Raw genomic sequence first — 18,326 nt, 5'->3', positions numbered from 1 at the left:
GTTGTAACTGTCAAATTATCAAAAATATTATTCATTTCTTATATCTCCCTCAATCCAATATTACTAATGAGCAAAGCTACAAACACGATAGTTAAGTTGGCTGATTTTTATTAATTTTCATTTGGACCCCACCACTAATGTCATTTTATTATCTAGGGTAAAATGTAGTGTTTTTTTTTTTTTGTTGATACAAGGGTAAAATGTAGTTACCATCCCTAAGGTTTGCCAATCAAATCTAAGATTTTTCAAAATTGACCAATTTGGTCCCTAAACCCAAATTGAACCCTAAATCATTACTCATTTTATAATCTCTCACAGCATATGGGGATCAAGTTTATTAGTTTTGAAAAGGCTTAGACCTGAATGACATTAAGTCAAACCTCAAAGGTGTTAATTGTATTATACCCTTATTATCTATTATTTACATCTTGTGAAATATTTTATAAAAATGTTGTGGTCCTAGACTTATTATTAATAGCTAACACTATCTGTCAATGACATCACAAGATATGCTAGTACTCCATACATTAAAAAAAAAAATTAAAAAAAAATAAAAATTTCACAATAGTTGAGACATGAGAAAACAAACTTTGATTGGTTCTCATTTACGTTCGTCATAAAATCACTTTTTTTATCTATTACTAACTATATAAATAGTGCTAAACCGGTACTGCGTCCTATTCATTTTCCACTTAACTGAAATCGGGACCCGGTTTCAACTAATTTCATGTCCTATTAAATTTTCACCTAAAATTCTCACGCGGATAAAAGTGGGGGATCCAATCATAACCTTAAGGCAATGGCCAAATTTGAATTCCAAGCCTCACCAACCCCCAGTTGCTATCAGCAACATTAAATTTTGATTTGTAATTATGCAATATCTATAATATGATTTCATCAATTGGGGGGTACTGGGTGTTGTGCATTTTTGGTTAACTTAGTTGCTGTTAGTTTATTTGATTAAAAATAAGATAAAATTTATTTACATAGTTTTTTTTTGGTCTTACTTTTAAATAAAATTAATTAACAATAAATAAGCTCAGCGGAACGCACAATCAAATTTGACTTTAGTGTCCCTAAAAAAAAAAAAGAAAAAAAAAAGGAGAAGGAATGACTTTAATGATTGTCTACTTGCCTTCTTTTTCTAATGGTATTTTATGTGGAGTTCTCTCAAATCTAGTTGGAAGATCCATCTTAGAAGGTTTGTTTTGTTTCCATTTTTTTGAAGCCTCTTAAAAAATTCTAAAAAAATAAAAAAACAACAAAAAATGAAAAATCTTCTCAAAAATATAAAACTAAAACTAAAAAACTAAAAACTAAATCGTTCTAACATAAACTAGCAAAAGAAAGAAGGCCCATTCATCAAATTATAAGCTGCTCCTAATAACAAATAGAGGACACTACAACAGGGCTGAAAGGTAAAGCCCATCTAACAACTAAACTTCCAGCAGCACTTTCAGACGGCGTTAAACTAGCTTGTTTCCTTGTACCAATTGTGTAATAGGCTTAATAGCCCAACATGTCACACAAAAGGAAGCTATGAAATCTATGTATCAAATTCAAGGGGCTGCACTTAACGCAAATGCTGGTGCTAATTCATCATCAACAAAGGCCTTAAGAATGGAGTAAACAAAGCTGAATACTCATCATCAGCCTCACAGGCATGCATGCCTAGGCAGTACTGTTTTTATTATATTCAATCCTGGATTGAGCCTTGACCCACATGACAAAATCAATCATTTATAGCATTCACGGTACACCAATGACCAAGCATGCTCAATGTCCAACAAGCATGTAAACACCACAGTACATGTTCCATGTCTCCATGGTAATCTATAGAAACAGAATGAGCAATTCATTTCAATAGAAACAGATGTACAATCAGTCCAAAACACAACCAAACAATCCAACATCAATACAGAAACAGCCTACACTACACCTTAAACATTACAAAATGAAATTTCCTAATCTGTTAGTTAACAGAAACAAGGACCATTAACTGCTACTATTCTCCTGTTTTGAACAGAATTGCAGCAACTGTTACATTCAACTCTGTTCTTCACTTCCCACCTGATCAGAAGGTAGTCTTCCTTGATGAATACTAGCATTCCTTTGAAACCAAATATGATACACAGTAGACCACAAGACCAATCTCGACACAATGGATTTCTCATCATAGAGCATAATCTCAAGCCAACTGAACTTTGGATTTTATACTAGGCACCGGCTCATTATGGTTCACCATATCCTCATCGAGAAAGAACAATCACAAATTCATTGATCCTACTTTGAATTCTCTTTTTTCAAAGAACACACTGAGCATCAAGATTAGCACAGCACTACAACATTTGATCTTTTGTTGACAATCTGTTGTGAACCATTAGCCAGCCTATAAACACATGCTTTGGAATTACTTTGGGAAACTAGATGAGCTTAACCATTTAACTTTGGGCCATTTCTTCCTTGTACAGTTTCATGCACCTGCAAAATAATATTTCGCTGTTTTCTCAGTAATCCAAATTAGCATATCTTCACTTCCAATCTCAACCAGACTAAGCTTACTCTGTATGTTAAACAAGTAATCTTGGGACATATAACAAACAAAGTGCCTCCAGCAATACGAAAGCTGTCCAGTAAAAGCTGCAAGTACCATCTAAATGCATCAGATTTTGTGGTAATTAGAAGCTACTATAACATACAAAGCAAATATTGTGAGAGCCTCTAGCATCCTTAAAAATGCATGACCCTGCCATAATCTGAGTGAGATTTTCTAATTTATTTATTTTTGTATTATCTGTTTAATGATTCATTATAGTAAATAGATATAAAATGCAGTGGGGCAGTTATAACTTATACATTTGGATTAAAAATGTAGCTGGACCAATTTTTTTTTTTTTTTTGGCAATATAGCAATTGTCTTTGCATATGTCTAACCCCATTAGTCCAAGATTCCAAACTAACCCATATTAAGCCAAGTACTTAAACAATTAGACAAATTAAATGAAATCCAGCAAAACCTGAAGGAATATAAAGATGAAAAATTATGGAGAAAAGTCCAAATAAAATAATAGTGGAAGAAATCCAACAAATATTGGTAGCGAAACCAAAAACTGAAGAAAATGGGTCTGTTTCCAAATTGATTTGCACCAAAGCTAAAGCAGAATTAAAAACATACAATTTCAAAAAAAAAAAAATTTCATAAAAAGAAGAAAGTAAACCCAACAGAGAATGCTTAAATTAATTAGCAAAATTTCTTTTTCTTTTTAAATTACAATGGAACTCATTCATGAGCACCATGTAGGCAATTTGTCAAGAACAGAATTGCATGATTTAAGCCTATCAATTCATACCAACATTAACATATATTGTTAGAATATGTTAAAACAGAAGTTGTTTTACTTGCTACATCTTTATTATGTAAAATTGTATGCTACAAGCTTACAATGAATCCAATGAATGCTATAAACAGGAATACATTATGCCCATTATGGAAAACTTAAAATTATGGTAGCTAGAAATCCATGGACCATGGTCTACTCTGTTGATGATATAGTGTATTGTATTTTAACATATATGTCTTGATTGCATTACATCAAACACAGTTACACAGAGACATCATTCTTGAAAAAACAAAAGGGACAACAATGGTGCATTCTGGTATGAGTCAAAAAAAAAAAAAAAACACTTATGCACCTTTCAAAGACAACACTGCTTGCGACTCCTTGAAGAGTCGCTGACTGTGGGTGAGAGAGTGAAGAGTGAGAAACCACAGGTGAGTGCAGATGTTGGGCAACTGAACATCAACAAAGAAAAGATTAGCTCAAAAAAGAGATGAAGAAAATTGAACATCAGAGAAGAACAGAAAGGGAGGGAGAGAGAGAGAGAGGGGGGTATGCTTTGTTACCGTTGGTGGAACAAGTCAAAGAGAGAATGCTACAGAGATTAAATCAGGGGCTGCAATAAACGGTAAAATACAGGCAATCAGAATAGTCCGGAACGATTGTCAAAGAGAGAATACTTGTAACAGAAAGAAACACGGTGACTTACTAGTCCTGAACCACCTTAATTAGAATCCTTGCAATCAGAGTTACCATAGTCAGAGCTACCCTAAGCATATCAATTCTGAATCTCACTTACAAATATTGCTAGAATATTTAAAATAGAAGTTTTCAGAATTGGAATTGAGAAGGAAAGAGAGCAGAAGTAATATTTTCACCGGTTTAGCTTGACAGCCTACACATATATTGTAAAACCCTTGACTAACTACATCTTTATTTTGTTAAATTGTATGTTAGAAAGAGTCCAATTAAGGGTAAAAATGGTAAAAATAGGAATACATTAGGCCCATTATGAAAATCTTAAAATCACAGTAGCTAGTTGTATTGCAAAACCAAATTATTCTACAAAAGCATGATCTACTTGATTTTAGATATAGCCTATTGTATTCTTAACATATATGTCTTCATCTCATTACATCAAACAAAGAAATATGATTCTATCAAACGAAATCCAAGAAAACAAAAATTGACAACAATAATGCATTCAGGTATGAGACCAAAAAAGAAATGAAAAGGCACACTCACCTTTCACAGGGCGGTTGTTCTGCCACTGCTTGCAACTACTTTAGGATCTGCTGACTGTGAGTGAGATAGGAAAGAACGAGAAACCGCTGGTGAGCGCATTCTAACAGGTGTCTTCATCTCATTACATCAAACACAGAAATATGATTCTATCAAATGAAATCCAAGAAAATGAAAATGGACAACAATGATGCATTCAGGTATGAGACCAAAAAAGAAAAGAAAAAGCACTCACCTTTCATGGACAGTTGTTTTGCCACTGCTTGCAGAAGCTTTAGGAGCCGCTGACAGTGGGAAAGAGGGAAGAATGAGAAACTGCTGGTGAGAGCAAATATAGAGCAGCTGAGGCTAATGTGCTCAACAAAGCAAAGACAATGGTTGATTTGCATTAACTTTCCACCAAAACTAATAATAAGTTAATAAGAATTTGGAGTAAACAACAAAAACTAAAACTAAAAATTTTAAATTTTAAAATAAAACAAGCAAGTGATGTATATATGGTTGATTTGCATTAAATTTCCTTGTACCTTATTATCAACAAAATTCAAAACTACTTAACTAAAATTTGGGATTTATTCTTTTAAGGAAAAATTTGTACAAGGTGGTAAAATGATAATGGCATAGTAAGCTTCTGACGCTCACAGGTTTAAGAAACTAGTAATGGCAATGACATTTTGACCAAAAAAAAAACTCACAGGCTATAGATGTCTTGTAAAAAATCGGGTGGGCATGGAATATTCCTTTGTATCATGGCCTACTTTCTCTGAAAAAAAAAAAAAAAAAAGGTTACCACAGGCTCAATAGGAAGCTATGTAACATGGACTTAATGTAATTTCTGAGCTTAAAAAATTACGAAAACAAAAACAAGAGGTATATATGCCCAACAAGAAGCTACAGAGTCTATGTAACGATGACTTACCAGGCCCTTCATTAGAATCCTTGCAATCAGAGTTACCATGAGCTCATACATTCTCTATTTTTCAATCCTCTTAGAGTGTGGGACATCGTTAGAGCTGCCTTTACCATTAGGTCCAGCCTCCTCATATTCATCACAGCTTCGCTTCAATTTGATTGTCAAAATTATGATGAACATCCAAACCCTCATAAGGAGTGACGCAGGTACTGTTACTGGATTGAGCCTATATCATTTCTCTGATATCTTCGCTATCTTGTTCGTATAGTAGACGAAACCCACATTTCATAGCCTCCAAGCATTGGTCGAAATCCATCTGTATGAATCCATTCTAGTCAATTTGACTCAATAATGCTCTCTCATTCTCATTAAACATTTGAGAGGGTACTTGTAAGATGAATGAGCAATCAAAAAAAAAAAAAAAAACAGATGTACAATCAGTTTAAAATACAACCAAACAATACAACACCAATGCAGAAACGGCCTGCGCTGCAACATAAACATTACAAAATGAAATTTCCAAATCTGTTAGTTCAAGGAGACAAGGACCATTAACTGCCACTATTCTTAAGAATAGAACATGAAATACCCCTAAAGACAGCTCCTGTTTTGAGCAAAATTGCAATAACTGTTACTTCAACTCAGTTCTTCACTTCCCACCTGATCATTTTGACCATAGCCTCTTCAAAAAATAGTCTTCCTTGATGAGTAATAGCATTTCTTTGAAGCCAAATATGATACACAATATGCCAATCTAGACACAAGTGATTTCTCATTGTAGAACATAATCAGCCAACAGAACTTTGGGTTTTAGGCAGCAGCTCATTATGATTCACCATATACTCATTGAGAAAAGAACAATCACAAAATAAGTGGTCCATAATTTTAATTCTTCTTTTACAAACAACACACTGAGCATTAAGATTGGCATATCACTAAAAATTTGATCTTTTGTAGACAATCTGTTGTGAACCCTTAGCTAGCCTATAAACACATGTTTTGGAATTACTTTGGGAAACCAGATGATGATCTTCACCATTTAACTTTGGGGCATTTCTTCCTTGTACGGTTCCATGAACCTGCACAGGAATATTTTGCTGCTCTCTTAGTAATCCAAATTAGCCTATATTCACTTTCAATCTCAAATAGATTAAACTTACTCTGGATGTTAAACAAGTAACTTGGGGTCGTATAACAAAGAAAGTGCCTCCAGTGATACGAAAGCTTTCCAGTAAAAGCTGCAAGTACCATCTAATTGCATAAGATTTTGTGACAATTAGAAGCTATTATTAACATACAAAACAAATACTGTGAAAGCCTCCAGCATGTCTTCAAAATGCATGAACCTGCCATAACCTGAATAAGAGCTTCTAATTGATTCATTTATGTTTTTTTTTTTTCTGTTTAATGATTTGTTATAATAAAAAGACATAAAATGCAATGGGTAGTTATACAGTTGGATTTAAAATGCAGCAGGACCAATTTCTTTCGGCAATATAGCAATTATCTTTTCATATATCTAACCTCATTAGTCCAAAATTCCAAATTAACCCAAATTAAGCCAACTACTTAAACAATTAGACAAATTAAATGAAACCCAGAAAAACTGGAAGGAATGTAAGGATGAAAAATTACAGAGAAAATTCGAAATAAAATAAAAATGGAAGAAATCCAACAAATATTCATAGCAAAACCAAAAGCTGAAGAAAATGGGTCTCGTTCCCCACACACACATGCACACACAAAAAAACCGTTTCATAAAAAGATGAAAGTAAACCCAACAGAGAACGCTTATGTAAATTAGCCAAAATTCTTTTTGAAAAAATGGATCACCTTCACAAGCAACTTGTAGGCAATTTGTCAAGAACAGAATTGCATGATTTAAGTCCATCAATTCAAACCCCCATTTACATATACTGTTGGAATATGTTAAAACAGCATTTGTTTTCAAAATTGAGAGAGAACGGAAGCAAGGGTCTTCATGGTTCAGTTCGACGGCTTAGATCTTTATCATGTTAGATTGGAATCCAATGAATAGTATAAACAAGAATACATTATGCCCATTATGGAAACCTTAAAATCATGGTTTTGTATTCTAACATGTATGTTCAATCAAAAGAAATCCAAACAACAATAATGCATTCAGGTATGAGACCCAAAAAAAAAAGAGCACACTCACCTTTCAAAGACAACACTGCTTGCAACTGCTTCAGAGTCGCTCAACAAGTGATAGAGCGATGAGTGAGAAACCACTGGTGCGTGCAAGCTTGAGTGATTGAGGCTGACATACTCAATAAAGCAAAGAGTAGCTCAATAGAGGGATGAAGAAATAGAACATAAGAGAAGAAAAGAAGGAGAGAGGTTTGCTCTGTTACCGTTGGTGGGGCAAGTTGAAATGTGTAGAGAATGAAAAGAGAAGAATGCTTTGCTTTGTGAGTTTTCCGTGGGGAAAACATTTTCCCAAAAAAAAAATTGATCTCCATAAACTTAGCTATGGTTTCTTTTGACCAATAAACTTGTTTCCATTTCATTTGTGTGTTTCCATCCTACCAAACACAAGACAATGTGAAAAAAAAAATTCCATCAAAGTTTTCCACACATCCTTTATACATACTTGAATCCTCTTTCGGTGTGGCCATCATTAGAGCTGCCTTCACCACTAGGTCCTGCCCCATCGTTGTTACACACATCGTTAGAGCTGCCTTCACCACTAGCTCCGGCCCCCTCATATTCATCACGGCTTAGCTTCAATTTGATTCCTTCTGTTGAATTGTGATGAACATCCAAACCCTCGTAAGGAGTGATGCAGGTGCTGTTGCTGGATTGAGCTGATAGCATTTCTCTGATGTCTTCCATGTCTTGTTCGTATACTACACGAAACCCTACTTGTTGAAAATTATGTCTAGTCCCCCGGCGACAGCCAAAGCGAAGCTCCATCTGTATGAATCCATTCTCATCAATTTGATCCAATACTGCTCTCGCATGCTTACTAATCGCTTGATAGGGTATATAGGTCATCCAAAGGTGATCTGATTTAACCGATCGAGGGAAATAATCTAGACAACGTAAAAAGTCATAATGTTCGTTGAATTGAATGCGACATAGCAACGGAATCAAAGAATCGGGGTAATACCTACGCATATCACACATAGCGATTCCAATCCACTTATTTTCGTTCCGATGAGTAATTTGTGCACTGACTGTATCCCCCACACTCTGATGCGTAAACCATTTCGGAATTTCACACCCAGGAATCACAATATTGAAATTACAGCCGAACTGGATTTTTATAGATTTCTTGCGGATTTCCTGAAACACAAAAACCATGATATTCAGAATTGACATATATATATATAGAGAGAGAGAGAGAGTACATGAGCAGCTGTCAATAGCATTCTCAGCGCGTAAGAGATCATGTCATTCTGACGAACCAATTTGAAGCAATTGGTGAGGTAAAGACGTGTATATGATTTACGTGATTTAAATCCATTTGGACATGTTTCCAATGAGGTACAACCACCTGCTTGAACCCAAGTAATCGTTGATGGCAATTGTGACAATGAATGAAGTCTTGTGCAATTGTATAAATCAATCAACTCCAATTTAGACAGTTGCACCATACTTTCAGGAAGGCAACTAAAGTGATTTTCACTTAAATTTAATGCGGTTATAGAGGACAAGTTTCCAATATCACTAGGGATTATTTGGAGATTACAGTTGCGTAGGTTCAAGCTATTTAAAGAATGCATACCTAAAAAGGAAGGCAATAACAAACTCACAGGATTTAGGCTTCTTCTTGGCATTAAATTTAAGGGGAACAGATTATTCCATAGTTTATGTGGTGGCTCTTTATATCCGTCAAGCTTCAAGCATCCAGCCAAATTAATATCTTTAAGTGACTTCAAGCAACAGATATTACTAGGAAGACACAAAAGATTCTTGCAATCTCTTAAATGCAATAAAGCAAGGTTAGTCAAATGTTCAATTGAAGAGGGAAGTTTTGTAATAGCAGTGGCATTTAAGTGAAGTTTTGATAAGCGTTTCATATTTTCCATAAATTCTGGAATTCTTTTAATTTTTGAACAGCCAGAAAGAATGAGAATTTCAAGAGACTCCATTTCAAACTTGCTTGGAAGTCTTCTAAGGCTCTTGCAGTTTTCTAGATCAAGAAGAGTAAGCCTTTTAAGAACCATAATAGATGGGTGAACCTCATGTAACTTTATACAACTATTGAGAACCAATTTCTCAAGATTGGGAACTCCAGTGAAGTCAGGGGTTGCAATGAGGTTTAAGGAATCGTTCAATTTGATGAGCTTTAACTTGTCCAAATACTGTTAAAAGCCAAAATATACAATAGAAGAGTTAGATTTAACAAACCTTAAAAACAAAGTTGTATCAAAGTACTTAAATAACAATCTTACCTTTGTTCCTTTCCAAAGCCATTCAATTTTGCTATGCAACAAGTGAAATTCAACAAGTTCAACTGGTTGAAAATTCGACGGCAACGATTTTGAAGGATACTCACTCCAATCAAGAAATCTTAAGTTGTTAGAAAGATGTTTGGGACCATCTAGAAGTTGAACATGATGAATTATAAGCAATTTAAGGTTAGGCATCTTTGGAAAGGCTTCAAGATTCCAATGTGCCTTTTCTGAATTATGTAGTTCACCCAATTGAAGGACAAGTCCTTGAATTGCTTCCATTTCCTAATAATAAAGAAAAGAAAAAAAATGAGTTAGCTGCAAGACATATGTTTACTAGAGTTGTTCAAATTTCAACATCTTTGAATAACATGATAAGGTATATTCTCTAAACAATCTCTTACCATATTTTTCATCAACACATTGCAAATGTCTTTATATAGCCACAATTTGCTCCACTTTTCAGGTTCTTGAGGATAATTTCGACGAACTATGTCTTGTCCCATTTTTTTTAGTAAGTCATGCATCCAACATTTATTACCACAATATTTTAGGAGAGACCTTTCAATGAGAACCTTTAATTCAATTTTAGGGTAAAGGCCAAGACAATCTAGTACTTCTACCACATAATCGTTCTCCTTCATATTAAAAAAACATGCAATATGTAGAAATATTTCCTTCTCTGTTTCCCGTAGTCCATCAAAACTTCTTTGAAATATATTGATAATTTCTTTATTTGGAAATTCTTTAAGCCTTTCTAATTCACTTCTCCATTCCTCATTTCCTCTACCAATCAAAAAAGAACCCAAAACCTCAATAACTAGAGGAAGGCCTTTAGCATAATTTACAAAGTGTTTCGACAATTCTAGATAACCTTCACCAAGACATTCTCTCCTAAAAGCTTTCAACCTAAAAAGATGAAGAGCATCATCATCATTCAATTCTTTAACCTCATATATTTCAAATACGTTATGCCCTATCAACAAATGCTTATCTCTTGTTGTGATAATAACTCTACTACCTGGACCAAACCAATTCGGCTTCCCAACTAACTTTTCTAATTGGTTGAATTGATTTACATCATCAAGAACAAGAAGAATCCTTTTGTTTTTTAACCTATTCTTAATCTTAAGAACTCCGTCATCAACATCTCGTATATTCATACTTCTCTTCCTCAAAATTTCACAAAGAAGTTTTTGTTGTAATGGTAGTAAACCATGTCTTTCAAATTCTTCTCCAATATTAGTGATAAAACTACCACCTTCAAAAGAATTAAAAATCTTATGGAAGACAACTCTAGCAAGAGTTGTCTTACCAATTCCTCCCATCCCCCAAATCCCTATGATTCGAATATCGCTCGATCCTATTGCCAAAAGTTTCATCAATTCCTCTACTCGAGAATCTATATCAACTAAATCATCAATATCTCTTTGGGATGCGTAACTTAATTTGTGCAATATATCTTCCACAATTTCTTGGATAAATTCTGACTCATACCTGCAAAGAAGAAAGACAAACATGCAATGCAATTGAATAACCCATATTACCGTCCACCTCACAAAAGAAAGCATATATTTAGTGTTAAGTATCAATGTAAATTACCCTCAAATTCTTGCAAATCTCACACTTGGAAGTAGAGAACTAAGTAAATGCAATAACTCATACACAAGAATAGTAATTCCAAAATCCAAATTACATATGAGAATAGAGTAATGAGTAACGGTTGGAGCCATATATATAGACAATTCTATTAAGCAGAGGCAAAGTCAGGATTTTAGTTTGGGGTGTAAGAATGAAAGACATAGCTTGACATAATATTGATTCGAAAATTGTTAATTAATATAAGTATTAAAATAAAATAATATCTTAATTATAAATAAATAAAAACATAAAAAAAAATTTAATTTTCACTTAAAACATATTTTAATCATAAATTGTAATTTATACTTAAAGCATAGTGTTAATTAAAATATAATATCAAAAATAAATATATTCATCAACATAATAACTTACAAAGAAAATTATAAATATAAGAAATGTAAACAAATAATTTAACTACTTAAAAGTACCCATAAATTTTCATGAAATTCTATATGTGCTTTTGATTATTTTGAGAATGTGTACAATAATTAATCTTTCTTTCTTTAGTTTAAGTCCCTAACTTTCATTTTCAATTATTGCAATTATGTGTATGAAACTCCTAAACAAGGTTCTACCATGTTACAATTTTTTTATATAAAAAAAAACAAAAAATTAAAACAAAACAAAACAAAAAAAAAGGATAACTTTTATTTTTATTTTTATAATAGATAGTTCATCCACGTCACATACCACATCAGTTTTTTTTTTTTTTTTAATGAAATGGATTTCCCATTATGATTATAATCGTGTAACCTTTAAAAAATCATGAAAGTGAAATACAAGTGCAATTTTTTTTTTTTCAAATGTGAGTTGAATCCTAAAATAAAAGGTTAGAACAATTTGTTGAGCTTGGCTAAGATAAAGGATTCTTCTTTGTAGATTTTTTTTTTTGGGGGGGGGGGGGGGGGGGGGTAGAAACCAGGGATTTTTTAAAAAAAATATTTATAATCCAAACTATATTATTAGTTAGCCAAGGTTTGAAACTATTTTGGTATTTAACAAATCGAGTCTAAAGGACTCGATTTTGGGCTTATAAATCAAGTATATTGCATTCGGTTTTCCTATTGTGCCAGCAGCTGAGGTGGACAAAGTGTCCACGTAGGCCTGGAAATCGAGTTCATTGGACTCAGTTTATGTAAAAAATATTTTACAAAAAGTGCAATAGGAAAACCAAATGCAATATACAGAAACCAATCGAGTTCATTGGACACTTTGTCCACTTCAGCTACTAGCACAATAGGAAAATCAAGTGCAATATACTCGATTTATAAGCCCAAAATCGAGTCTAAAGGACTCGATTTGTTATACACCAAAATAGTTTCAAACCTTGACTAAATAATAACATAGTTTGGATTTTATAATTATTTTAAAAAAAAAATCCTAGAAACCAGACTGATACATAGGGTAAAACATTTTTTGGAGGAGTCTCATTCAGGGAATAATAAGGCTGAGGTCAGTGAAATACTCACACATATATATTGTTTGTGTTGTCAAAATATTCTAATGTATTGATTGTATGAATATTGCACATTTGCTATTCTCGAATGACAACAAACTAGTATCAAATTGGTCAAGACAAGCGTCCACAAGCTTGGCCTTGGTTAGTTAGTTATCTTACTCGTATTATAAGCTTCATTAAGGCGAAGCTATCATAGTAAAGATTGAAAATTAATTTGTTTATTTTTTGAGTCAAAAGTGAAAATTTGTTATAAATCATTTTAAATTCAAAGGAATTCCACATTGAAAAGTTGAAAAGTAAGGAGATTCAATTTCCTCTGTAAAAATGGCAATCCCACATCTAAAAGAAGGTAATAATAATAATAATAATAATAATAATAATAATAATAATAATAATAATAATAATAATAATAATAATTGAGAGAAACTAAAATTAGAATTCCAAATTAGAGTTATAATTTTGTGTCATGTGTCCTAAATTATTTAATCTCAAAGAGTTTTATTTCTTAATTTTAGAATAAAATGTGGGACCATATTATAAATATTCATCCAAGTGAATTATTAAGTACAAAAACCAAAGAGTCTAGAATAAATGAATCGTAAAAAAAAAAAAAAAAGAATAATTTACATTTTATAACTAATAATATCCTTACGAAATTTTTTAAAGAGTTAACAAAATATAAAAATGACTATCAATAGTATTTCAATTATATATATAGGAATTATATTATGCATCTTATTGTATAGTTTTAAGTGTATCCATGCATATACATGGGATTACAAGCTAATATATATTAATAGGCAAGATTGATAGAAAATCTAATTAGATTTCAAATTGGAATTCAATTAAAGTCTAATTTTGTGTCACGTGTCCTATATAATCTAAACTTTTAAATTTTTGTGCCAAGCGAGTTAATTCAGTATAAAAATTGAATTTTAATTAGTGTTTAATTTTATGCCACGTGTCCCATCTAATCTAATTTTTTTAATTTTTGTACCAATTGAGTTAATTAGTGCAACAAAAAAAAAATTTAAATATCCAACTCAATTTATAAAATTGGAGTAAAAGAGAGTTTGAATGATTTTATATTTAAAAGTCTTTTTGTGTAACTAAAAATAATTCAAATTTATTAGTAATTTATGTAACATATCATGACTATGTACGGTCCATTAATAACTAGATAATATATATATATATATATATATAATACAAAAATCAATTAGAATTTTTAAATTGGATTTTGCTTTTGTTAGCTTTCCATACAAATTAAATTGTTGATATTTTCACTGTTATTTTTTCTCTAAACTAATAAGCATATATTTTTACTTTTTCTATTTGTATATTTTGTATGCAAAGATCTTGAACCTAAAAAATTGTAATTGAACTGAACAATCCTATGCACCTATCCCCATTTAATTTAGGAGATACTATTGGACCAATCTATTCTTTTTTATTTTGTGTTATATTTAGTAGAAATTCATGTACAATGATTGTGAATTGATATTGTATATGTAGAATCCAACAGTGATTTTCAAAATTATATATATAATTGCAATGTAATGAGGAATTTGGTGTAACTAATATCATGAAAATTGCAAAGAAAAACCATTTTAGTACCTCTAAATGTCTTGATCGAACTAATGTCCTATATGTTTAATAGCTCAAGCTAACATCAATAGCACCACTTCAATTTATCATTCTCCTACGTAAGTACGGATTACATACTAGTGAGTTATAACTAAAGACTTAGGGTTATACATGTCAAGATAATCTTACGTGTAAAAGAACTACCCTTATAGTGTTATATTGTAGTCCAATAATAATTTATATTTTATATTTTATACCAAGTAATTATACATGCCGAAGGGACTAGTACCTAACCAAAAATAGAGATCATTATTGTCATGTCAAGTGCATTAGAATGACATCCTAACAATTAGATACAAAATAAATCTCGCATGTCAATGAAGACGATTATTTAATAATATATACAAATAGAAATAATGACATTAACACGAATTACCTATCTTGTAAAGGAAATCCAGAGAGATTGGCCACTTCTGTCAAAATAGCTCTCCACGTGTGAACTTTACTTATATTCTCTTTGAAACGTCTTTCATGTTCTTCAAATGCTTGCGCATATGTTCCTGTCTGTTTTCGCACCTCAGATGGATCCACATCGTAAAAAATGGGTAACACTATTTGCCCCATCTTTTTTTTGCATTCCATGATCTTCACAAGTTCATCCAAACACCATGTTGAGGATGCATAGTTTTTTGAGAGAATGACAATAGCAAACAATGATTCTTCTATTGTTTTTAAAAGCTTAGGTGAAATAGGTTCTCCTCTCTCGATATTTTTATCATCCTTAAAGGTGTTGACACCGTTTTGTTTCAAGGTAGTGTAGAGATGGTCTGTAAAATTTTTGCGAGTATCCTCACCTCTAAAACTTAAAAAGACATCATATTCCCACTTTTGACTTGAAGAAGAGGAAGAAGATGTGCCTTTTGTATCCATGAAAGCCAATCTAAACTTACAAGTAAACTTTGAATCACAATATAGAATTATAGATACTCGTTAAAATTTCATTCAATTAAATTTCAAGTATAAATAAATAAACAAATTAGGGGTAAAAGGAAATGATATATAAATTAACGAGTAAAACTAAGGAGAGGAAATAAAAGAGAGGAATGCACATAACATGTGAGAACTTAGAGACACTCATAAAAATAAAAAGGGTGAGAACTTACAGATTTTGGAGAATAATAGCAGATTAGCAGTATTGTATATTGACGATGTAGCTACTATATTGTGTAATTGATGCTTTAAATAAAGGAATGTGCAACGTTTCGTTTTTAGTCAAGTCAAGAAATCATTTAATTAACTTGACTTACTTCACTCACTTTATTAAAGTTTAGGTCTGTGGCCGTGCTTTTTAAAGTATCTTTAGACTTTAAATTAGAATGGAGAAAATTTCATGAACTAAAGATATAAAACTCACGCAGATTCAAGGTGGGATCCACACGTTGGTTCCTGCCGCTAAAGGCAAAGCTATATGAAACGCAAATGTGAGCAAAATGAAGGTGAAAAATGAGATATCTGCTATACTTTATTTTTTTTAATTCACTTATCCAATTTAAACAAATGTATGCTTTGTTTTTTTAAAAGAATCCATAACCTTTTTTAACATAAAATAAATAAATTGAATATTTTTTTTTTTCTGTAAATAGGTATTCGAACTCAAAATTAAGCATGACTTTGGTAGTTGTCTACTTGTCTCCTTCGAAGGTATTTTATGTGAAGTTTTCTCAAACTTTGTTGGAAGATCCCTCTTAGATTATTTGTTTTTCTTTCATCTTTTTGAAGCCTAAAAAATATAATTAAGAAGAAAAAAAAACCCAAAAGGAAGCTATAAAATCTATGTATCAAGATTCAAGGGCTGCACTAGACTCAAATTTTGGTGCTTCATCATTAACAAAGGCGTTAAGTATGGAGTAAATAAAGCTAACAGACTCAGCTAGGCATGCATGCTTAGCCGGTGTTTTTATTACATTCAAGCCTGGATAGAGCCTTGACCCACATGAGAAATCAATCGTATATAGCAAAAATGGTACACCAATGACCGAGCATGCAAATCCCACAGTACATGTTCCATGTCTCCGAGCTAATCAATATATGCAAAATAGTCCATTCATAAAAATGGACCCAACAGTTTATGAATAGTTCTAGGAGTGGCAATTCGTGTTCGTGTGTTGGGTTCGTGTCGTGTCAAGTCATGAGTATTCGACTGCATAGGTCAATACTAACCCATATGTTTATTAAATGGGTCAAGATGCCTCGACCCTAACACGACCCATTTATTAAACAGGTCAGTCGTGTCGACCTATTTATCAGATTTTATTAAAATGAAAAATAAAAATTAATGAAAAACAAACAAATCAATATTTTTAATATAAAATTCAAAACTAACGAGTAACTGCATCAAAAATAATCATTCAAAACTAAAACATATCCCAATATCACAAATAATCAATTACAATATGTCAAAGAAAGTAAATCACAACAACTAATAAGTTTATATACCTAGAGTTTAAAGGGTATATTGATAAAATGTCATTTAATTAAACTGGTCAGATGGGTCAAACGAGTTCTATGTGTTCAACACTAACTCAACCCGTTTATTAAACAAGTTAGCCGTGTCAACCCGAATATGACACGAACCAGTTAAGCCTCAACTCATAATCTGCTAATTTCGTGTCATATCATGTCAAGTTTACGGGTCGTGTCAAATTTTGCCACCCCTAAATAGTTCAAAATTAACTCATAAATATTTTTGTTTATGTTTGTTTATATAACAAATGAGTTCAAAATTATGTATTCGTGAACAAACTAGCAAGTATGAAACCTAATTTAAGTAAGTGTGTGTGTAACATTTTTAGTCCATTTTAATTAATTGTAATAATTATATAGAATTTTTTATTATAAAAGGTTAATATAAATCTAATTTTTATGAGTTTCTTAATGAAGATTATTTCATATATCTAATTAACTCAAATAATTTGATTTCAACTATAATTTAGTCAATAATTATTAGCATAGGTTTCTAAAAGGCAAAAAAATAAATAAATAAGGATTAAAAAAGGAAACGATTTAGAAAGATAAGAGTGAAACTAAAAGGATAGAAAATAAAAGAGAAGAGAAGGATGCATGTAACAAGTGAAAACTTACAAATTATGACGAATTGCAGTACTGTCCGATAAGCTCCTATCATGTGATTGCTGGTTTCAAAGAAATCTGCAACGTTTTATGCGTAGAGAGAGAGAGAGAGTCTTCCGTTTATATATGGTCCAGCCATTAATTTCTTTTTTCTTTTTTCTTTAATTCTTTTTATTAGGAATATAATAATTCATTTTACTTTACTCACTTTATTAAAGAATGGAGGTGTAGAGTGTAAGTATGGCCCTCGCCTTTTAAGAGCATCCACATTCATTTATTCTAATTCTATCCTATTTTACTATTCAAAAAGTTACTTTATCAATTATACAATACAATTTTACAATTCCTCAACATTCAATCTTCTATTTTACCATACTACACATTAAAATAATATAAATATAATAATATAAAAATATTTCCCAATTCTCTCTCTGATCTCTGTATCTCTTTACTCTGTCAAACTTCTTTCAATTACACCAACACCACCGTCCACCTTCTCTCAGTCACACCACCACACCGTCCACCTTCTCTCAGTCACACCACCACCGTCCACCATCCAACTTCTCTCAGTTACACAAAAATCATTCACAAACCAG

The 18,326-nt window shown here is 32.1% G+C and overlaps 1 protein-coding gene across 9 annotated transcripts; it reads right to left on the bottom strand.

Annotated features, from left to right (window-relative positions):
• Positions 1–1,838: 1,838 nt before the first annotated feature.
• On the bottom strand, positions 1,839–15,531 carry LOC142619626 (TMV resistance protein N-like). 9 transcript variants are annotated; one of them, XM_075792797.1, is made up of 13 exons: positions 15,038–15,531; positions 10,319–11,411; positions 9,915–10,199; positions 8,868–9,824; positions 8,202–8,802; positions 5,500–5,597; positions 5,276–5,343; positions 4,816–4,864; positions 4,584–4,694; positions 3,905–3,954; positions 3,694–3,793; positions 2,563–2,640; positions 1,839–2,481 (listed from the first exon to the last, which is right to left on the bottom strand). In XM_075792797.1, the coding sequence occupies exons 1-6, from the start codon at positions 15,529–15,531 to the stop codon at positions 5,554–5,556; spliced, it is 3,474 nt and encodes a 1,157-aa protein (XP_075648912.1). In that variant the 3' UTR covers positions 1,839–2,481; positions 2,563–2,640; positions 3,694–3,793; positions 3,905–3,954; positions 4,584–4,694; positions 4,816–4,864; positions 5,276–5,343; positions 5,500–5,553. The 9 variants fall into 9 exon arrangements, 1 of the variants encoding a protein (XP_075648912.1); XR_012841522.1 differs by lacking the exons at positions 8,868–9,824; positions 9,915–10,199; positions 10,319–11,411; positions 15,038–15,531 and adding exons at positions 6,083–6,572; positions 6,654–6,731 and having other exon boundaries at positions 5,500–5,809; positions 7,673–8,358; XR_012841523.1 differs by lacking the exons at positions 8,868–9,824; positions 9,915–10,199; positions 10,319–11,411; positions 15,038–15,531 and adding exons at positions 6,654–6,731; positions 7,673–7,782 and having other exon boundaries at positions 5,500–6,572; positions 7,869–8,358.
• Between the last annotated feature and the right edge of the window lie 2,795 nt (positions 15,532–18,326).

This window comes from Castanea sativa, chromosome 12 (assembly GCF_040712315.1).
Source record: "Castanea sativa cultivar Marrone di Chiusa Pesio chromosome 12, ASM4071231v1".
Classification (NCBI taxonomy): Eukaryota; Viridiplantae; Streptophyta; class Magnoliopsida; order Fagales; family Fagaceae; genus Castanea; species Castanea sativa.
Note: the sequence above shows the minus strand (reverse complement) of the source record. Positions and strands in the feature narration are given on the sequence as shown.